The sequence below is a fragment of the Oncorhynchus nerka genome, linkage group LG6, assembly GCF_034236695.1.
Source record: "Oncorhynchus nerka isolate Pitt River linkage group LG6, Oner_Uvic_2.0, whole genome shotgun sequence".
Lineage (NCBI taxonomy): Eukaryota > Metazoa > Chordata > Actinopteri > Salmoniformes > Salmonidae > Oncorhynchus > Oncorhynchus nerka.
Genome location: NC_088401.1, coordinates 39,836,723 through 39,860,288, shown reverse-complemented (window position 1 = coordinate 39,860,288; position 23,566 = coordinate 39,836,723). Strand labels below are relative to the sequence as shown.

At 43.1% G+C, this 23,566-nt stretch overlaps 1 protein-coding gene across 1 annotated transcript in view; it reads right to left on the bottom strand.

Annotated features, from left to right (window-relative positions):
- Positions 1-23,566, bottom strand: part of LOC115130438 (cadherin-18-like) — a 231,320-nt gene that overhangs the window by 134,895 nt on the left and 72,859 nt on the right. Inside the window, exon 2 of the mRNA XM_065019556.1 lies at positions 21,312-21,892. Coding sequence (XP_064875628.1) covers positions 21,312-21,548 — 237 coding nt within the window. The 5' untranslated portion in view covers positions 21,549-21,892. The remainder of the gene's footprint in view (positions 1-21,311; positions 21,893-23,566) is intronic.

The following is a 23,566-nucleotide window of genomic DNA, read 5'->3' as shown; positions in this document are numbered from 1 at the left end:
CCAGTCCAGAGCTTCCATTGAAGATGAGGTATCCGCGAGTGGAGTGGGTACTTCGCCCCGCACCGGAGCCGCCCCCGATGGTAGATGCCCACCCGGACCTCCCCTTATTGAGTTAGGTTTTGCGGTCGGAGTCCGCACCTTTGGGGGGGAGTACTGTCACACCCTGCCCATAGAGAGCTTTTTTTTCTCTATGTTGGTTAGGTCGGGTTGCGACTAGGGTGGGTCATATAGGTAATTATATTTCTATGTTGGCCTTGTATGGTTCCCAATCATAGGCAGCTGTTTATCGTTGTCTCTGATTGGGGATCATATTTAGACAGCCTTTTCCCCTTTGTGCTTCGTGGGATCTTGACTATCTATAGTTACCTGTGAGCACTATTGTTGCTTCACGTTTCTTTTTTCGATTTATTGTTTTCTTTGAGTTTCACTTCCTAATAAAGAGAATGGAACCGTACCATGCTGCATCTTGGTCCACTCATTACAACGATTGTGACAGCAAAACAAATATCCACTTGTGGTGCCACTGGATAGCGAAAAACTAGCAAGTTAACTTTTATTTATTGTAATTTAAATTTGTTTAATCAATTTGTTAAGTATCGAGTTAGATTGCACAGCTACCTCAATTGTAATTTCAATCAATTTTGGTGACTTCAAATCAACCGCTAGCTAGCAAATTACATTTAGCAAGCTAACAGGCTCAGCTAAATAAAAATCCCACTAGATACAGCCACATCTCATAGTCACGTCATGAGGTTTGTAAATGAAAGAGGAATACAATAATACGAAAAACAAATTGAGTTTCCCAATTCCCCATTTAGAGTATTTCTGGTGTAGCACAGAAACACCTTTATTCAGCTGGTGTGACAAGGGCATTTACTAACAGACCTGTTAACTTTATTTGTTGTTACTCTTAACCCATAAGAGTTTAAGCCCTGTTTATGCCAGGGGAGTGGGGTTGGGGGGGGGATACTTCTACGCTGTATGGAATTGTTTTAAGAACGTCATACCAAGGATAATTTTACTATTTGATTTTGAAAGTTAAGACAAATTGACGTATCAAAAAAATATGTATCAAAATTATTTGGCCTTACTGCTATTAGCCCATACAAATGCATTGATTAACAGACTCACTACACAAAAAAACAGATAGTCCCCCCCAAAAAATCGAAATGATTGTTTTTCAGAGTGATATAGGATTTATTTTTTATTTTTACATGTATTTATCCCCTTAGTTTAGGCACTAAACTATATTCCAACATACAGCGCATTCGGAAAGTATTCAAACCCACATTTTGTTATGTGACAGCCTTATTAAAAAATTTACAAAATATTTTTTTCCTCATCAATCTACAGAATGCCACAAAATGACAAAGTGAATGTATTAAATGTGTTAAATATTTAAAACAGAAAGACCTTATTTAGATAATTATTCAGACCCTATGCTAATCGACTCGAAATTGAGCTCAGATGCATCCTGTTTCCATTGATCATCTTTGAGATGTTTCTACAATTTGATTGGAGTCCAAATTCTATTGATTGAACATGATTTGGACAGGCACACAACTGTCTATGTACATAAGGTCCCACAGTTGGCAGTGCATTTCAGAGCAAAAATCAAACGTTGTCATTATGGGGTATTGTGTGTAGATTGATGAGGGAAATAAAAGATTTAATCCATTTTAGAATACGGCTAAAATGTAAGAAATTGTGAAAGAAGTCTGAATACTTTCCGAGTGCACTTTCCTTCCATAAATGTTTTAAACTGGAACTGTGGAACTTCAGACGAGTCCTGTGAGAGTTGTGAGGCCTCTGGGCGCCCTAGAGCAAAACAACCGACATGTACTTTTTCTTGAGAGTTTCTCCTTTACACAACTTTACACACCTTTACACAAGTTGGCAGATCGGATGTAATGACTTCAGACAAGTCCCAAGATGCTTGTGGGGGTCATAGAGCAAAACAGAGATCACCATCGTGTTTGTGAGTCTCATCCTTCCTAAGAGGGGACATAATAGTTGGCCAAACCGTTCGGAACCTACAGACGATTTTGTGACAAGACTGATTTTTGGGATGCCTCATGGTCTAAAAAACACTGCTCTAACTGTCACCTTTCACCGCAGATGTGGAAGTGTTACGCAGACGGATGCGGTGGATTTAGACGCATCCACTGCAAAACAAATGATGTCTCTAGCTTAAACGGACAGATTTTTCTGGGGATTTTATAAACGCTAATTAGATTTCCGCGTGGCGAGGACATTGACCTTAGGGAGTTGGAACCAACATGCAGTACCTCCAACAGGCAGAAAGGCAAGAAGTATTTGTCTGCCAACTCAGGGACAAGCTACACTATTCACAGCCCTGTGTAATATTCAATGTAATTGCATTGCTCGACTTTGAGACAATGTATTTGTATTGTTTTAAATTAAACAAATTAAAAAAGGAATATATGGTTTAAACATGTCTTTAAAGTGGGACTGAATTTGTACTTTGAAAGGTTGTCAACACCCATCTATGTGTCTTTGCACAAGCATTATCATACAGAAGAATAGAAGAATAGCACAATACTAATAGCTAGTGTAACATCAAGGCACCGTGTGGCTTGCTCTGAAGTGACATGTAGACGTTCACACCTCCGACTGGACCTGCGGGTGTCTTCCTGGGTTGCGTCCCAAATACCACCCTATTTCCGATATAGTGCATTACTTTTGACCAGGGCCGTCCATCTCTACTGAGCATATCTGCATAAGGCCTGTCCTCTGCCTGGCATTTTTCTTTCTCTCACTCACACAGACCTGTCATTTCCCAAATGCATGGGTCCCCTGAGGAGGGTCACCGGGGATTAAACAGTGCACCAGAAGGGGATTAAGAACAGAGCCTGACAGACATGAGTGACGGGTCTACACACTCATTCCAAAGTCGGTAACACTTTATAAACCATTGCTAGAATGTTTGTAAAGAGTTGACTTACCATTTATAAATCATTGTTTCTAAATTTGTACATGCCAATAAACAATCAAAGTAATTTACACATTTATAAACACATTATTTCTAAATGATTTACAAGGTGTTTAATGGTAGTGTGTTATTAATAATGTACTACTATCGTACTTAGAAACAAGTTATTATCAACGCATAAGATTACTTATAAGGTATTTTAAAATGGTTGATTCATGGTTTGACTCACTGTAACGGCTTTCTTGTGGAGAAGGAGACTCGGACCAAAATGCAGCATGTAGATTGCGATCCATGTTTAATAAACAAACGTAAAACACGAATCAATTATAAACACTACAAAACAAAGAACGTAATGAACGTAACGAAAACCGAAACAGCCTATACTTGTGTAAACTAACACAGAGACAGGAACAAGGACACTAAGGACAATCACCCACGAAACACTCAAAGAATATGGCTGCCTAAATATGGTTCCCAATCAGAGACAACGATAAACACCTGCCTCTGATTGAGAACCACTTCAGACAGCCATAGACTTAACTAGAACACCCCACTAAGCTACAATCCCAATACATACACACCACATACAAAAACCCATGCCACACCCTGGCCTGACCAAATAAATGAAGATAAACACAAAATACTTCGACCAGGGCGTGACAGAACCCCCCCCCCTAAGGTGCGGACTCCCGGACGCACCTCAAAACAATAGGGAGGATCCGGGTGGGCGTCTGTCCATGGTGGCGGCTCCGGCGCGGGACGTGGACACCACTCAATCAATATCTTAGTCCCTCCTCCTCACGTCCCTGGATAGTCCACCCTCGCCCCCGACCATGGCCTAGTAGTCCTCACCCAGAACCCCACTGGACTGAGGAGCAGATCGGGACTGAGGGGCAGCTCGGGACTGAGGGGCAGCTCGGGACTGAGGGGAAGCTCGGGACTGAGGGGAAGCTCGGGACTGAGGGGAAGCTCAGGAGTGAGAGGAAGCTCAGGCAGGTTGATGGATCTACCAGATCCTGGCCGACTGGCAGATCCTGGCCGACTGGCAGATCCTGGCCGACTGGCAGTTCTGGCAGATCCCGGCTGACTGGCGGATCTGGAAGAGTCTGATTGACTGGCGGATCTGGAAGAGTCTGGTTGACTGGCGGATCTGGAAGAATCAGGTTGACTGGCGGATCTGGAAGAGTCTGGTTGACTGGCGGATCTGGAAGAGTCTGGTTGACTAGCGGATCTGGAAGAGTCTGGTTGACTGGCGGATCTGGAAGAGTCTGGTTGACTGGCGGATCTGGAAGAGTCTGGTTGACTGGCAGATCTGGCAGATCCTGGCTGACTGGCGGATCCTGGCTGACTGGCAGATCCTGGCCGACTGGCAGATTCTGGTCGACTGGCAGTTCTGGCAGATCCCGGCTGACTGGCGGATCTGGAAGAGTCTGGGTGACTGGCAGATCTGGCAGATCCTGGCTGACTGGCGGATCCTGGCTGACTGGCAGATCCTGGCCGACTGGCAGATTCTGGCCGACTGGCAGTTCTGGCAGATCCCCGGATCTGGAAGAGTCTGTTGACTGGTGGATCTGGAAGAGTCTGGTTGACTAGCGGATCTGGAAGAGTCTGGCTGACTGGCAGATCTGGAAGAGTCTGGCTGACTGGCAGATCTGGAAGAGTCTGGCTGACTGGCAGATCTGGAAGAGTCTGGCTGACTGGCGGATCCTGGCAGACTGACGGATCTGGCTGCTCCATGCTGACTGGCGGCTCTGGCTGCTCCACACTGACTGGCGGCTCTGGCTGCTCCATATAGGCTGACAGCTCTGGCGGCTTCTTACAGACTGGCAGCTCTGGCGGCTCCGTGCAGACTGGCAGCTCCTTGCAGACTGGCAGCTCCTTACAGACTGACAGCTCCTTGCAGACTGACAGCTCCGTGCAGACTGGCATCTCCTTGCAGACTGGCATCTCCTTGCAGACTGGCAGCTCCTTGCAGACTGGCTGCTCCATGCAGACTGACAGCTCTGGCTGCTCCATGCAGACTGACAGCTCTGGCTGCTCCATGCAGACTGGCGGCTCTGGCTGCTTCATGCAGACTGACAGCTCTGGCTGCTCCATGCAGGCTGGCAGCTCTGGCTGCTTCATATAGGCTGGCAGCTCTGGCTGCGCTGAACAGACAGGAGACTCCAGCAGCGCTGTAGAGGAGGAAGGCTCTGGCAGCGCTGAACATGCGGAAGACTCCGGCAGCGCTGGAGAGGCGAAAGGCTCTGGCAGCGCTGGGCAGACTGGCGGCACTGGGCAGACTGGCGGCACTGGCGGCGCTGGGCAGACTGGCGGCACTGGCGGCGCTGGGCAGACTGGCGGCGCTGGTGGCGCTGGGCAGACTGGCGGCACTGGGCAGACTGGTGGCACTTGCGGCGCTGGGCAGACTGGCGGCACTGGGCAGACTGGTGGCACTTGCGGCGCTGGGCAGACTGGCGGCACTGGCGGCGCTGGGCAGACTGGCGGTGCTGGGCAGACTGGCGGCGCTGATGGCGCTGGGCAGACGGGAAGCTCCGGTAACGCTGGAGAGGAAGGCTCTGGCAGCGCTGAACAGGCGGGAGACTCCGGCTGCGCTGGAGAGGAGGAAGGCTCCGGCAGCGCTGGACAGGTGGGACGCACTGTAGGCCTGATGCGTGGTGCTGGCACTGGTGGTACTGGGCAGAGGACACGCACAGGAAGCCTGGTGCGGGGAGCTGGCACTAGTGGTACCGGGCCACGCACCTCCGGGTGAGTGCAAGGAACAGGACACACTGGGTTGTGAAGGTGTACTGGAGACCTGGTGTGTATAGCCGGCATCAAATCCCCCGGAACTCCAACACACGTTTCAGGCTGAGTACGAGGAACTGACACGGGTGACATCGGACAGCTAACACGCTCCTCAGGGCGAATGCCGTGCATACTATGTCAAACCAACAGCTTTCTCTCTACTCTGTCCAATACATCCTCAACACTCTCAGACTCAGCACTCAGCTTCGCCGACAGCTCCAATTCCATCCATGGCTCCTTACAGTAAACAGGGGGAGTTGGCTCAGGTCTGACTCCTGACTCTGCCACACTCTCCCTGTGCCTCCCCCACAAGACATTTTTGGGGGTGCCTCTCGGGATTCCAGCCGCTCTGCCGTGCTAGCTCCTCATAATGCCGCCTCTCTGCTTTCGCTGCCTCCAGCTCGGCTTTGGGGCGGCAATATTCCCCTGGCTCTGCCCAGGGTCCTTTCCCGTCAAGGATCTCCTCCCAAGTCCATTTATCCAAATAGTGCAGCCTCTCCCACTGCTGCTGCTGCCTCTGTTGCTTCTCCTGCTGCTGCCTTTGCTGTTGCTACTGTTGCTCCTGCTGCACCTGTCGTTTCTCCTGCTGCTGCTGTTGCTGCTGCCTCTGTTTACCACGCCGCTTGGTCCTTGGTTGGTGGGTGATTCTGTAACGGCTTTCTTGTGGAGAAGGAGAGTTGGACCAAAATGCAGCGTGTAGATTGCGATCCATGTTTAATAAACAAACGTAAAACACGAATCAATTATAAACACTACAAAACAAAGAACGTAATGAACGTAACGAAAACCGAAACAGCCTATACTTGTGTAAACTAACACAGAGACAGGAACAAGGACACTAAGGACAATCACCCACGAAACACTCAAAGAATATGGCTGACACAACTACAGTATGGTTCCCAATCAGAGACAACGATAAACACCTGCCTCTGATTGAGAACCAAAATACTTCGACCAGGGCGTGACAGCCATAGACTTAACTAGAACACCCCACTAAGCTACAATCCCAATCCCATACACACCACATACAAAAACCCACTGCCAGGGGCAGCCCTGCAGCCTGACCAAATAAATGAAGATAAACACAAAATACTTTGACCAGGGCGTGACACTCACCCTGTACGTACATACATATTTATAAATGTATTGCATTAACTTCTTGATTGAACAATTTCAGCTAGATATTTTATAAGGTTAAATACTGCAGCCACTAACAAAGGCCTGATAAATCACAAGTGATCAGCAACATCAGCAACTTGAACCAAAAGCATATGTGCAGTGCTATATGGTTGTTTAACACAAGAATAGCCAGGCCTCAACGAATACATATAGCCACTATTTTAACAGTCAAATAAATCAATTGAATAAACGCCATCACACGCAAATCAAGTTTATTGTTTAGGCAGTTCTTCAGAAACATTATTATATGAAGAAAATTAATTTCAAAAGAACATAATATCATATTTTGAGTGTAATAATGTTATTGTGCTTCGCCAAAACTCAACATGAAGTTCAGTCTGTCTTTTAAAGTCGAAAAGGTCCAATACAAATATGTTTTCACAGCGGTGATGGACAAGAGATAGGGCTTAAAAACGTACCTCAAACGTACCTGTACTCCTAAATGATCCCATTATCCAAGCCGCAAAATAAAAAAGATTGAAATACTGCTTGTTTTTCAATAAACTGACTTTTGTTAATCAGCATGCTAGGCTGGCTAATGCTAAAGCAACCCAATGGATTACACAAACCTTCTTGCAGCAAACTTAGATTAGGGGCTGCAAATTAGTAAATGGTTTATAAGGATCTACAGTAATAATCAACTGAGCTATTAGTGCATGTACTCACATTTTTAAATAAACTCATTTACATTACATAAATATACCATTCATGAAATATATGAATGCATAAATATGTATATAAATTATATAACTATTTAAAAAAAAGGTATGACTTAATAAATCATCTTATGACTTGACAAAATTTCCTTGAGATCAAATCAATTGTATTTTTTCACATACTTTGTAGACAACATGCGTTGACTACCAGTTAAATGCTTACTTAAGGATCCTTTTCCAACAATGCTGAGTTAAAGATAAAAAGGATTACAAATAAATTAATAGTGACAAAAGGAATAAATACAAAGTGAATAACAAAAGAAATGAGTAACAATAACACACATAATGTGTATATATAAACTCAGCCAAAAAAGAAACATCCCATTTTCAGGACCCTGTCTTTCAAAGATAATTCAAAAAATCCATTTAGCTTCACAGATCTTCAATGTAAAAGGTTTACACACTGTTTCCCATGCTTGTTCAATGATCATACACATTTAATGAACATGCACCTGTGGAATGGTCGTTAAGACACTAAAGACTTAGGACACTAAAGAGGCCATTCTACTGACTCTGAAAAGGACCAAAAGAAAGATGCCCAGGGTCCCTGCTCATCTGTGTGAACGTGCCTTAGGCATGCTGCAAGGAGGCATGAGGACTACAGATGTGGCCAGGGCAATAAATTGCAGTCTGTACTGTGAGACACCTGGGACAGCGCTACAGGGAGACAGGACGGACAGCTGATCGTCCTTGCAGTGGCAGAACACGTGTAACAACACCTGCACAGGATCGGTACATCTGGTACAGGATGGCAACAACAACAAATGGCAACAACAACTGCCAAATTTACACCAGGAATGCACAATCCCTCCATCAGTGCTCAGAGAGACTGAACTTAGGGCATGGAGGCCTGTTGTAAGGCAGGACCTCACCAGACATCACCGGCAACAACGTCGCCTATGGGCCCAAACCCACCGTCGCTGGACCATACACCCCTGGTTTAGTCTCACCAGGGGTGATGGTCGGATTCAAGTTTATCGTCGAAGGAATGAGGGGAACACCGAGGCCTGTACTCTGGAGTGGGATCTATTTGGAGGTGGAGGGTCTGTCATGTTCTGGGGCGGTGTGTCACAGCATCATCAGACTGAGCTTGTTGTCATTGCAGGCAATCTCAACGCTGTGCATTACAAGGAAGACATCCTCCTCCCTCATGTGGTACTCTTTCTGCAGGCTCATCCTGACATGACACTCTAGCATGACAATGCCACCAGCCATACTGCTCGTTCTGTGTCTTGATTTCCTGCAAGACAGGAATGTCAGTGTTCTGCCATTGCCAGCGAAGTGCCCGGATCTCAATCCCATTGAGCACGTCTGGGACCTGTTGGATCGGAGGGTAAGGGTGAGGGCCATTCCCCCCAGAAATGAAGGAACTTCCAGGTGCCTTGGTGGAAGAGTGGGGTAACATCTCACAGAAGAACTGGGAAATATGGTGCAGTCCATGAGGAGGAGATGCACTGCAGTACTTAATGCAGTAGGTGGCTACACCAGATACTGACTGTACTGACTTCAACCACTTGTTAACAAACTATAGTTTTGTCAAGTCGGTTAGGACATCTACTCTGTGCATGACACAAGTAATTTTTCCAAAAATTGTTTACAGACATATTATTTCACTTATAATTCACTGTATCACAACTCCAGTGGGTCAGAGGTTTGCATACACTAAGTTGACTGTGCCTTTAAACAGCTTTGAAAATTATGTCATGGTTTAGAAGCCTCTGATAGGCTAATTGTCATAATTTGAGTCAATTGGAGGTGTACCTGTGGATGTATTTCAAGGCCTACCTTCAAACTCAGTGCCTCTTTGCTTGACATCATGGGAAAATAAAAAAAATCAGCCAAGACCTCTGGTTCAACCTTGGGAGCAATTTCCAAATGCCTGAAGGTACCACGTTCAGCTGTACAAACAATAGTACGCAAGTATTAACACCATGGGACCACGGAGCCGTCATACCGCTCAGGAAGGAGACGCGTTCTGTCTCCTAGAGATGAACATACTTTGGTGCGAAAAGTGCAAATCAATCCCAGAACAACAGCAAAGGACCTTGTGAAGATGCTGGAGGAAACAGGTACAAAAGTATCTATATCCACATTAAAACAAGTCCTATATCAACATAACCTGAAAAGCCGCTCAGCAAGGAAGAAGCCACTGCTCACAAAAAAAAAAAAAAAAGACTACGGTTTGCAACTGCACATGGGGACAAAGATCGTACTTTTTGGAGAAATGTCCTCTGGTCTGATGAAACAAAAATAGAACTGTTTGGCCATAATGGCCATTATTATGTTTGGAGGAAAAAGGGGGAGGCTTGTAAGCCGAAAATCACCATCCCAACCTTGAAGCACGGGAGTGGCAGCATCATGTTGTGAGGTTGCTTTGATGCAGGAGGGACTGGTGCACTTCACAAAGTAGACGGCATCATGAGGAAAGAAAATTATGTGGATATATTGAAGCAACATCTCAAGATGTTTTTTTGCTTGGTCGCAAATCGGTCTTCCAAATGGACAATGACCCCAAGCATACTTCCAAAGTTGTGGCAAAATGGCTTGAGGACAACAAAGTCAAGGTATTGGAGTGGCCATAACAAAGCCCTGACCTCAAACCTGTAGAACGTTTGTAGGCAGAAATAAAATAAATAATTAAATAAATCATTCTCTCTACTATTATTCTGGCCTTTCACATTCTTAAAATAAAGTGGTGATCCTAACCGACCTAAAACAGAGAATTATTACAAGGATTAAATGTCAAGAATTGTGAAAAACTGAGTTTAAATGTATTTGGCTAAGGTGTATGTAGACTTCTGACTTCAACTGTATATATATATATATATATATATATATATATATATATATACAGTTGAAGTCAGAAGTCTACATACACCTTTTCACAATTCTTGACATGTAATCCTTGTAAAAATTCCCTGTTTTAGGTCGGTTAGGATCACCACACACACACACTACCGGTCAAAAGTTTTAGAACATATACTCATTCAAGGGTTTTTCTTTCATTTTACTATTTTTTACATAGAATAATAGTGAAGACATCAAAACTATGAAATAACACATGTTGAATCATGTAGTAAACAAAAGTGTTAAACAAATTCTTCAAATAGCCAATCTTCGCCTTACTGACAGCTTTGAACACTCTTGGAATTCTCTCAACCAGCTTCAATTAAGGTGTGCATTGTTAAAAGTTAGTTTGTGGAATTTCTTTCCTTTTTAATGCATTTGAGCCTATCAGTTGTGTTGTGACAAAGTAGGGGGGTATACAGAAGATAGCCCAATTATGTAAAAGACCAAGTCCACATTATGGCAAGAACAGCTCAAATAAGCAAAGATAAACAACAGTCCATCATTACTTTCAGACCTGAAGGTCAGTCAATATGTCAAATTTTAAGAAATATGAAAGTTTCTTTAAGTGCAGTCTCAAAAACCATCATGCGCTATGATGAAACTGGCTCTCATGAGGACCGCCACAGGAAAGGAAGACCAAGAGTTACCTCTGCTGCAGAGCATAAGTACATTAGATTTACCATCCTCAGAAATTGCAGCCCAAATAAATGCTTCACAGAGTTCAAGTAACAGACACATCTCAACATCAACTGTTCAGAGGAGACTGTGAATCAGGCCTTCATGGTCGAATTGCTGCAAAGAAACCACTACTAAAGGAAACTAATAAGAAGAAGAGACTTGCTGTGCCCAAGAAACACAAGTAATGGACATTAGACCGGTGGAAATTTGTCCTTTGGCCTGGAGCCCAAATTTGAGATCTTTGGTTCCAATTGCCGCGTCTTTGTGAGATGCGGTGGGGGTGAAGGGATGATCTCTGCCTGTGTATTTCTCACTGTAATGCATGGAATAGGAGGTGCTATGGTGTGGGGGTGCTTTGCTGGTGACATTTTTTGTGATTTATTTATAATTCAAGGCACACTTAACCAGCATGGCTACGACAGCATCCTGCAGCTATACGCCATCCCATCTGGTTTGGACCTCCAGGCTGAGTCAGTGCTATTTTACCAAGAAGGAGAATGATGGAGTGCTGCTTCAGATGACCTGCCATCCACAATCCGCCGACCTCAACCCAATTGAGATGGTTTAAGATAAGTCTGACTGCAGACTGAAGAAAAATCAGCCAACAAGTGCTCAGCATTTGTGGGAACTCTTTCAAGACAAGTGAAGCTGGTTAAGAGAATGCCAAGAGTGTGCAAAGCTGTCAACAAGTTAAAGGGTGGCTATTTGAAGAATCTCAAAAATATATTTTGATTTATTTAACACTTTGTTTGTTTAACCTTTTTGGGTACTTCATGATTCCATATGTGTTATTTTATAGTTTTGATGTATTCACTACTATTCTACAATGTAGAAAATAGTAAAATTAAGAAAAACCCTTGAGGTGGTCTAAAACGTTTGACCAGTAGTTTGTATATACTGTATATATATACACACAGTTGAAGTCGGAAGTTTACATACACCTTAGCCAAATACATTCAACTCAGTTTTTCACAATTATTGATATTTAATCCTAGTAAGAATTCCCTGTTTTAGGTCAGTTTCGATCACCACTTCATTTTAAGAATGTGAAATGTCAGAATAGAGAGAATGATGTATTTCAGCTTTTAGTTCTTTCATCACGTTCCCAGTGGGTCAGAAGTTTACATACACTCAATTAGTATTTGGTAGTATTGCCTTTAAATTGTTTAACTTGGGTCAAACGTGTTGGATAGCCTTCAACAAGCCTTCTACAATAAGTTGGGTGAATTTTGGCCCATTCCTCCTGACAGAGCTGGTTTAACTGAGTCAGGTGTGTAGGCCTCCTTGCTCGCACACGCTTTTTCAGTTCTGTCCACAAATGTTCTACTGCAACGTCCGCAACCACAGGGTTCTTCAGAGGGTTGTGCGGTCAGACCAACGCATCACCGGGAGCATATGTCCTTCAGAACATCTACAGGAAGGCCAAGAAGTGTCACAGGAAGGCCAAGAAGATCATAAAGGATCTCACCCAGCTGGGCCACGGCCTGTTCACCCCGCTATCAGAAGGCGAGGTCAGTACAGGTGCATCCAAGGTGAGACAGAGAGACTGAAAAACAGCTTCTATCTCAAGGCCATCAAATTGTTAAATATCCATCACTCTCCGGCCTCCACCCAGAACCCTGCCCTGAACTTAGTCACTGTCACTAGCCGACTACCAACCGGTTACTCATCCCTGCACCTTAGAGGCTGCTGCCCTATGTATATAGACATGGAACAGTGGTTACTTTAATCATGTTTATTTACGGTTTTACCCATTTCATGTGTATACACTGTATTCTAGTCAAGGTTGAAAGTCACTGAGGTCTTCAGTAGGGGCCATTCTACTGTAAATGTTTGTCTATGGAGATCGCATTGCTTTGTGCTCGATTGTATACACCTGTCAGCAACGGGTGTGGCTGAAATAGACGAATCCACTAATTTGAAGGTGTGTCCTAACTATTTTTATATACACTACCTTTCAAAAGTTTGGGGTCACTTAGAAATGTCCTTGCTTTGAAAGAAAAACATATTTTTTGTCCATTAAAATAACATCAAATTGATCAGAAATACAGTGTAGACATTGTTAATGTATTAAATAACTATTATAGCTGGAAACAACAGATTTATTATGGAATATCTACATAGGCGTACAGAGGCCCATTATCAGCAACCATCACTCCTGTGTTCAAATGGTACGTTGTGTTAGCTAATCCAAGGTTATAATTTTAAAAGGCTAATTGATCATTATAAAACCCTTTTGCAATTATGTTAGCACAGCTGAAACTGTTTATCTGATAAAAGAAGCAATAAAACTGGCCTTCTTTAGACTAGTTGAGTATCTGGAGCATCAGCATTTGTGGGTTTGATTACAAGCTCAAAATGACTAGAAACAAAGACCTTTCTTCTGAAACTCGTCAGTCTATTCTTGTCCTGAGAAATGAAGGCTATTCCATGCGAGAAATTGCCAAGAAACTGAAGATCTCCTACAATGCTGTGTACTACTCCCTTCAAAGAACAGCGAAAACTGGCTCTAAACAGAATAGAAAGAGGAGTGGGAGGCCCCGGTGCACAGCTGAGGACAAGTACGTTAGAGTGTCTAGTTTGAGAAACAGACGCCTCACAAGTCCTCGACTGGCAGCTTGTGACGGCTCTGAATTTGTCTGAACCGTCTCAGTGCTTCTCCTTCAGTTAGGGCGCTTTTCCTTTAATTCTCAATGAAAATGCCAGCATCAGCTGCGCAAAAGTAGGGTTGTGATGGAGACATGAGGATGTGGTCAACCCTCAGTTCCGAAGCATCTTTACTCCATTTGTTTTGTTGTATGTAAAAGTGTGCTTTGTAGCCTAGTCGCAAGTTTAACCAGGATCAGATCTACCCATTGCTTACTTTGGAATACACATCTCAGTTGTTCTCCTCTGGTTCTTCGTGGCCTGTGATCTGTTGGCAGATTGGATCATCTGACTGACTACAACTTGCATACGGTATTTCATATGTTTTAGAGTGATGTATACCGTGATGATTTATGTGGTCAGTTTTAGTTGAAGACATATTGAGCTGTGATATTCTTTATGGTTTTGTGGTAAAAGAGTTGATATTTTGATTGTATGATTGAGATTGGGTTTACACTACACTAAATGAATGGACTAAAAACATTGCGTGACTTAGGTCTCTGAGCTCATTTACCGGGCTGGACTCTTTTAGGCCTGAAGTAAAGAACTTTTGTAGAGGAACCAGAGCTCATTATTTGTTGTTTATTATGTGTGTGATAATTTGTGTTCGTAATACAACCTATGCAAAAGAATACAGTTGTTTTGAAGTTCTTTCCAATGTTTCAAGAGTTTATGAAAAGTGTATGTCCATCCGGACTTTTGTATTGGTGTAGACTTGACGGGTCAGACGGGACTCATTCCCTCCCAAACCAAAAGGAGAAATCAATATGTTTTCTGGTAGGCACAACCTATCTGGCACCCCTACAAACAACAACCTCAAGTCAAAACTGTTATATAAAAAATGGCACCCCAGATGGGACCTCTCAACATTGAGAAATAACCAAAGCAAATCTTTTGTGTGGAATTAAAACAATGGATTCACCCCAAGAAAATGTGCTCATCCATATCATACCTGTCAATGGGAATACACATAGTCATTCTGACCATTGAGCTGACAAAACAAATCATAATGTGAATGAAGATAATGGAGTTGATTTGGGCCAGAGCCCTGTGAATCTGAATGCTCGGTCTTGACCACAGGCCACATGAGGTCTAACTAGTTACTCACTTATTGAGATGGACCTGTGTGGAAGTACTGAGCTTAGCCCTCCCTCTGACACCCAACCTTCCTCTGGTTGATCATCAGAGGTTGTAGTCTTACAACTTCAAGGTGACATCCTTGATATTCGACAGACTCAAGAACATCTCCAAAACTCTAATCCACTATCAATTCAAATGTCTGAGGGAAGAGCAACAACAGAGTGCAATGGAATTCAGAGACTCAAGGAGCACTCTAACCCACACGCTGACAGAGCTCAGTGAGAGTGGAAGACAGGAAATTACTGGTACCATTGACAGGTAGTTTGACTACCAAAGAAACCAACTCACTGCCACTCTCCAGTGGCGCCTGCAACATCACCACACTGAGGTCCTCAAGGACGGTAATTCGTTTTTTTCTCCCCTGGTTAACACTGTAGACCACTTGCAGTCCGAGCTCTCTAAATGTGGTAAAATGTTGGAAGACGTGTCTGTTGACATGGCCTCCATTAGGCACAACTGCTTGCACATTTCTTCTCTGGTGTCCACTTCAATTCAGACCATTGAGAGGCAAGCTGGCACCTCAGGAGAGACGAGGCCATACTGCAGCCACCCCTTGCAGGACGCAATCCACCTTGCATCCTGGTGTTCATTTTCATGGTCTGATAACTCCGTCACCCTCTAGTTCCTCAACCCTTCCTAGCTCTCTTGTTCATGGTGATTTGAGTAGACGTCATGTGGGGGCGATGCCCATTAAATGGCAATTTCCCACCTTTCGGAAAAAGGATGACAGTCTTGATCTTCTAATGTATCTGGAAAATGTTGTGACTTTCTTGCCCTCAATCCCCTGGCTGACGAAGAACTCCTTGCCACATTAAGGAATGTGTTGCATGGGATAGCTCGAGACTGGTGGGATGTGGCACGTCTCACCACTACCTCCTGGGCTGACTTTGAGGCCAAGTTTTCCTCTGCATTTCTCTCTGAGGACTACACTGATGAGTTGGCTGACAGAGTCAGGAATCGAGTGCAAAGAGAGAAAGAGAGTATCCGTGACTTTGCATACGGTCACCACTCCCCGTGCAGAATGTGGAAACCTAGCATTGAGGAGGAAGAGGTCATTAAGTTGATCTTGAAGAACATCAACCCAATACTAGCCAGTCAACTCCGAGAAAGAGTTACCACTGTCGGGGGACTAGTTCGACTGGTACAGCAGTTCGAGAAGGACAGAGAATGCCAACAGAAATATGAACAGAGAAAGAAACAGACACCCAAACAGTTACCCAAGCCAGACCATCAACAAAGCCAGAGTCTCCAGCCAAGAACCCTCCCGTTTTCTGTTGGAGATGTAGCAAAAAGGGACATTCTTCAGCCAGATGTCCAAGTCAGTATCAAGTAAACCCTTCCAGAAACCAGAAGTCACAACAGGCCAACAGACCTAACTCCCTTCGAAAGAACGACCATCCTACTGTGGGTGCTTTGACCAGAGCTGAAACCCCAAGAGTCACTGCTTATACCCTCCGTCGACATCCACTTCCTTTCAGTTAATACCGCACCAACTGGTCTTACCCCTGTCCATAGGCCCATGGACAGGAAGAGCCATCCTGGACACTGGGTCATCCTAAACACTGCATAATGAGAAACTGCGGAAGGAGATTAAAGGTCCACAATGCAACTTGAAGCCGTGGACAGAAGGTCCACTATATCTGGCTGATGGTGAGGCTAAACGACCACTTGGATGGAGTGTGGTCGAGTTCCGCCTGTGTAACCGCTCCTATATGATTCCTTCAGTTATTCTACATACCAAGAACCTTGCTTTTCCTGTCGTGTTGGGAACTGATTTCATGTACTTCAGTGGTGTCCAGATTGATATCGCACACAATTGCTACTGGTTTCTACACAATAAGAGCGAGAAGCATTTCTTCCAATCAGAAGCTACGAATTTACATGGGGTTCAAATGTGTCAGTCTTCTCTGCCATTGCTCCGGTACCACTAACCCTTGGTAATACTTCTGATGATCGCCTTTTACAGACTGTGAGAAGAGCTCAGCTGGAACAGCCAGAGGAGTTAAGGCTGTTGGAACAGCTGCAGAATAACTCTGATGTACGTACTTCAAAGCTGGGATGCACCGGCTCCTGAAGCACAACATATTCCATACACAGGAAATGCCAATCAGAAAGAAAAATCCATATCTCAGACTGGCCAATAAAAATAAAAGATTAAGCTGGGCAAAAGAACACAGACACTGAACAGAGTAACTCTGCCTAGAAGGCCAGCATCCCAGAGTCGCCAAAGAGTTCTATTTTGGTTCATCAGACCAGAGATCATTTCTCCAAAAAGTACGATCTTTGTCCCCATGTACAGTTGCAAACCGTAGTCTGGTTATTTAATGGCGGTTTTGGAGCAGTGGCTTCTTCCTTGCTGAGGGCCTTTCAGATTATATCGATATAGGACTTGTTTTACTGTGGATATAGATACTTCTGTACCTGTTTCCTCCAGCATCTTCACAAGGTCCTTTGCTGTTGTACTGGGATTAATTTGCACTTTTCGCACAAAAGTACATTCATCTCTAGGAGACAGAACGCGTATCCTTCCTGAGCGGTATGACAGTTGCTTGGTCCCATGGTTTTTATTCTTGTGTACTATTGTTTGTACAGATGAACGTGGTAGCTTCAGGCGTTTGGAAATTGTTCCCAAGGATGAACCAGGCTTGTGGAGGTCTACACTTTTTTTTTCTGATGTCTGTTTTTTGTTTTCCCCATGATGTCGAGCAAAGAGGCACTGCGTTTGAAGGTAGGCCTTGAAATACATCCACAGGTACAAAGGCTAATTGACTCAAATTATGTCAGTTAGCCTATCAGAAGCTTCTAAAGCCATGACATAATTTTCTGGAATTTTCTGTTTAAAAGCACCGTCAACTTAGTGTATGTAAACGTCTGACCCACTGGAGTCATGATACAGTGCATTATAAGTGAAATAATCTGTCTCTAAACAATTGTTGGAAAAATTACTTGTGTCACGCACAAAGTAGATGTCCTATCCAACTTGCCAAATCTATAGTTTTGAAATTTGTAGAATGGTTGAAAAATTAGTTTTAATTGACTGTAACCTAAGTGTATGTAAACTTCCGACTTCAACTGTATACTCCGAACTCTGACATTTCTCGTCCTAATATTTATATATTTCTTAATTCCATTCTTTTGCTTTTAGATTTGTGTATATTGTTGTGTATTGTTGGATATTACTACACTGTTGGAGCTTGGAACACTCACAACACCAGCAATAACATCTGCTAAACGTCTATGCAAGCAATACAATTTAAAGTATGATGCCTTCCTTCATCTGCTTTTTTAAGTTACATTAAAGCTTCAAAAGTCACAAAAAGGGACTTTAGCTGATGAAGATCTCAAAATAACATATTTTCAATGTTTATCCAAAAACCCTACAGAAACGTCACTAATTTCCACACAGGCATTGTCCAGAGTTAGTGCCTGCAAAAAGACGCCATTTCTAATTTCTCTCTATTCCTACACAAGAAACCTCTCCTTCCACTCCTCCTTTGCAGCTTGCTAGTGTCTGCATTTTTTTTAACCAAGTGCAGTGATGAGAACAATATAGTGTTTGAATGTGACGAATGAATCCTCCTCTGTCTTGGCTTAATTAAGGGTCATTCTGTTTCCTAGCCACATTAGGACATGGTACACCAATCCCACAACTACATAATTAAATGTTGGCAAGTTTCTCTCCTGCCGTCAAGAAACATAATCTCTCTCCATCCAAATGTAGCGTGTCTAATTAATGTCTAATAATTTGTATGTCTGTTTTTAACGGCCCTGTTATAATACAGAAAGATTTAGCTGTTCATGTTTGTGTTGCTTTCCTCACCATGTTATCTGAGTCCAAAATGGCGCCATATTCTCTATTTAGAGCAGTACTTTTGACCAGTAGTGCACATTGAAGGGGATAAAGTGCCTTTTGGCACACAACCGTAACTCTCTCTCGCTCTAAGGTAGAGGGATGAAAAGAAGAGTGCCCATTATCTATTAAGCATGATAGAGACAGCCAGCCAATCAGAGACATCAAAGGATGAGCAGTAGCTCTATGTAATGTTAATATAATCCACGGAAGTAATTATTCTTTCATGCAATTAGTGACAAACTGAAAAACTGCAATTAAACAACAACGCAGTTTCAATCAGGATGTTCTATTCCCTAATACCCTTGTACTACTTCAGTTAGTCAGCTGCAATAATACAGACAGAAACACAGGAAATGCTGAGAGAATGTTTTGGTGGCACCTTGGGGATTTTTCGGTTCACTCATGCATCTTATAACGTTAGCCACGCCATGTTTCATCACTAAATAACACCTATAAAGATATGTGTTTCCCTGGTCTAACACTACTACCCAGGCATCTGTGATATAGCCTTGCTTTCTGGTTGTCATCCCTGTGATCATAACAAACAACTTAGTGGTGATGCTGAGTAATCATATTTAGCGGATATTAGAGGGGTTATGTTGTGTTTTTCTCACTCTCTTTCCACCTCTATCTGTTGTCTCTCTGGGCTGCTCTTGCTTTTATATATATATTTGTATTTTTTCATTTCACATCCTTTTCCCGTCTCTGTATTGAAATGCACACACATGTGCGTGCAGTCAGAGAGAGAGAGGAGTGATCCAACTCCCTCGTTCTCTTTCTCTCTGAGTGTGGTTGAAGGGATTAGCTTCTGCCCGAGTGCCTAGAATAATGATCACTGCAGCGGAGAAACACATTTCCACGTTTCAGGAGATAAGGGGGCCAGGCAATCTGTAAGCTGAGGACATACCAAATAAGCCATGGGAAACTGGTTAAGTAACAGAAAAGTCACCATAGCGAACGCAGACCAGACCTGCTGGGTTGCTCTTGCCCTCTGAGCACAAGGTTACGACTGCCAGTCATCTCTAGTGCCTGCCTCTCAGTCTTTGTGACATCCATAATGTCTGATGTGACAGTCTGAGCCCATAGCTGGTATGACATGTAGCTCAGATGTACTGTATATGCCACTAATGGACCACAGTCTGTGGATATAAATAAGAGTTATGTGTTCTGTTATTTTTTATATATTTTTTTAGGTATATATTGGCAGTAGGCTATACGTTTTATATAAATTGACAAATACATTCAATTCAATTCACACTTTAACTATGTAACAAAGAGCCATCCACGGAGCCCCTGTGTAACATAACTCAATTGTGGTACTAGGGTTAATTCAAACAAACAAAGATGTTATATTTTTGTAACTGAGAGGTTGCTGTAAAAAGCTCTGTTCACAATTGAATCTTCCCTAAGAGACTTTGGCCTTACTGCTATTAGACCATGGAAACGTACCGAATAACACATTCATGGCAAAACAGATAGACTAAACATTTATCAAAGGTAAGTACGGTTTGAGGTGTCTGACACGCATCTGAGAGATATAGGAAGCATAAAAATAAAAATAAAGGTTCCATGTGTAACCTTGGTCCCAAAAAAGCCTATACATTTTGATTCCTTCTTTTACCGGTCTGTACCGGGTTAGCTTCAGACGAGCCCCGTGAATATAAAACAGAGAACAGGTTAACGTTCGTGAGAGTCTCAGCTTTTGATGGTGGAGTCATATTAGTTTGTAGCTTAAACCGCTCAGACCTTTTTGTGAGCAGACCTATTCGGAGTTGGGACGCCGGTGTCAGCAACTTGAGACAAGTAAGTCCCGTGAAGCTTGTGAGTATCGTAGAGCAAAACGATATACTTATTTGTGAGAATACTGATTTCGGGATGTGACAAAAAACCGCTGTAGCTCTGCCACAGCAGTCTCTAGCTTACCCCGACAAATTTTGATGGGTATTTTTTTTTCATTAAACTAATCAGATTTTCCCAAAGTGCTAGACAGACGGTGTAAGGGATCTTGTTTATTAATCCTGAATAAAACATGACACATACTCATGAGAAGAACTTGGACAGAGTAGACGTCTTATTGTCTTAACAAAATTAACGAGTGAGATTGAATCTGCAAACCCAATGCCACCCTATCCCATACATAGTGCACTATTTTTGACCCGAGCCCTACGGGCCTTGTTCAAATGTAGTGCACTATATAAGGAAAATGGTGCTATTTTGGATGCACATTTGGTTTCAACATAATTAGTCAGAACAAAAGCATCCAGACTACCAACAAGGCAAATCCCCTGTAACCTGTAACTGCCGCAATGCATTTCCAATAGACAAAACTGCCGTGCAGAAAAACACACCACATTCGACCAGGGCCTCTAGAGCTCTGGTCAAAAGTAGTGCACCATGTTGGACATACAGTAGTGTGTCATTTGAGACACAGCCAGAGCCAAGTTTCCTTGGAATGAAATAAGCTGTTGTTTACAAACATACTGTGAAGTAGGGCAAAACAATACGATACCTTTCCCACGTATTGAGTGTCCGGTCCTATGTGTTCTTCTAAAACAAAGAATTGGTTCCAGATCCAGCCACGTTTAGGCCTGTGGTGCACTTCTGTCTCACCATTGGCCAGTTTGGTCTGGTTCTTGGCGATGGTCACTTTGTCTGCTGGGATATGATGGCTAGCCCCATAGCACCTCTGGATGAAGCAAAGGCAGACCAGTATGTGACAAAGACAGGAGGTGGTGGATTTCCTCATGGTGGTGCCTCAGTGTGTTTTTGGGAAAAATATCCCAGCGTGCTTTGCGCTATGTGTGAAGGTCCTCCCACCACCGCCACCACCACCGGCCACCGCTGCAGCCTCACGTGGCTGGCGGTTTCGATGGATAGATGAGGGTGGCGCTAAATCCAAACTGGGGAAGGCCTGGTCCGTGCAACGATAGAGTCTCTAAGGTTCATGGTCTAACTGTCAATTGAGGAGAATCAAGGCAAGCTTCACTTACATCATGGAACAGCCAGGGTCTAGAGTAGAAAATGGACGGACAATGACTTTTGTAGTTTTACCAGAAACTGGAGTTGATTGTGGTGACCATTCTGTCTTTCCTGGAAGAGAGAGAGATATAGAGGGATTAATTACATTTCATGAGTTTTAACTTCCATAAATCCCCTCAAAATAAATTGGACCCGGCCATAGAAATACTTGACACACAGAGGGAAAGTATTTCAAATAGATGACTTTGAATGCAGAAAAGAGGCCTCCATCTCCTTACATTCTTGTTCTAAAAACAGATAATGTTGGATGTGGTGAGTCTTTATTTATTCATAAGTTGTCTGTGCCTGTGAGGTCAGAGATATATATTGCACTCTATTTCCTTAATAGTGTGTATGGAATAATAGGGTGTCATATGGGACTCATTATTGAAATTTGCTGTATAAAAGTGCCCACTGAGATCTGATGATCCATGTACTGTATAAAGCCAGAATGGACCTATACTGCAGTGACTCACATAGGACATGAGTTTTGCCGCAGTCAGGGGAGTCAAGGAACCTACCAAGAGATGGCATCTAAGAGCTTTCAGCTGCTGGAGCCTACAGTATGTGAGTACTGAATCCTATATTACAAAGTCGGTCTTCCACCACCATTTAAAAAAATTCATTTTGACATCCAACACAACCACAAATCTATTATTTACCAAGTAATACACTAGAATGACATCTTGCTGTGGTATATTGAGAGTACAAAAACTTTGATATGAAGTGTACATAGCTACAGTGGCTTGCGAAAGTATTCACCCCACTTAGCATTTTTCCTATTTTGTTACCTTACAACAAGGAATTAAAATAGATTTCTTGGGGGTTTGTATCATTTGATTTGCTCTACATGCCTACCACTTTGAAGATGCAAACAAGAAATAAGACAAAAAAATGAAAACTTGAGCATGCATAAGTATATATATATACTGAGATCATGTGACAGATCATATGGCACTTAAATTGCACACAGGTGGACTTTATTTAACTAATTATATGCCTTCTGAAGGTAGTTGGTTGCACCCGATCGGATTTAAGGGCTTCATAGCAAAGGGGGTGAATACTTATGCACGCCCCACTTTTCATTTTTTATTTTGTAGAATTTTTTGAAACATGCTATTTTTCTCATTTCACTTCACCAATTTGGACTATTTTGTGTATGTCCATTACATGAAATAAAAATAAAAATAAATTTAAATTACAGGTTGTAATGCAACAAAATAGGAAAAACGCCAAGGGGGATGAATACTTTTCCAAGGCACTGTATAAGATCTGACAAGCATCAAAGGCAAACTAACTCTCTTTAACCTTACCATTCATTGCCATGACATAAACAAATTCAGAATTAGGAATTAATACAGTCATAGATGTCACACTTTGGGGGATAATTGTAATGCTTCTCGTTGGTGGAAGGAGAGGAGGACCAAAATGCAGCGTGGTAAGTGTTCGTCATGTTTAATTTGAACAAACTGAACACTACACAAAATAATAATGAAGAGAAAACAAAACAGTTCTGCCAGGTGAACAGACACTAAACAGAAATTAATCACCCACAACCCATATCTGGAAAACAGGCTACGATAATGATTGACAGCTTCCTCTGATTGAGAAGCATACCAGGCCAAACACAGAAATACATCATAGAAAAAAGGACATAGACTACCCACCCCAACTCACGCCCTGACCAGACTAACACAAAGGCATAAAAAAGGAAGGTCAGAACGTGACAATAATCAGCAAAATCCC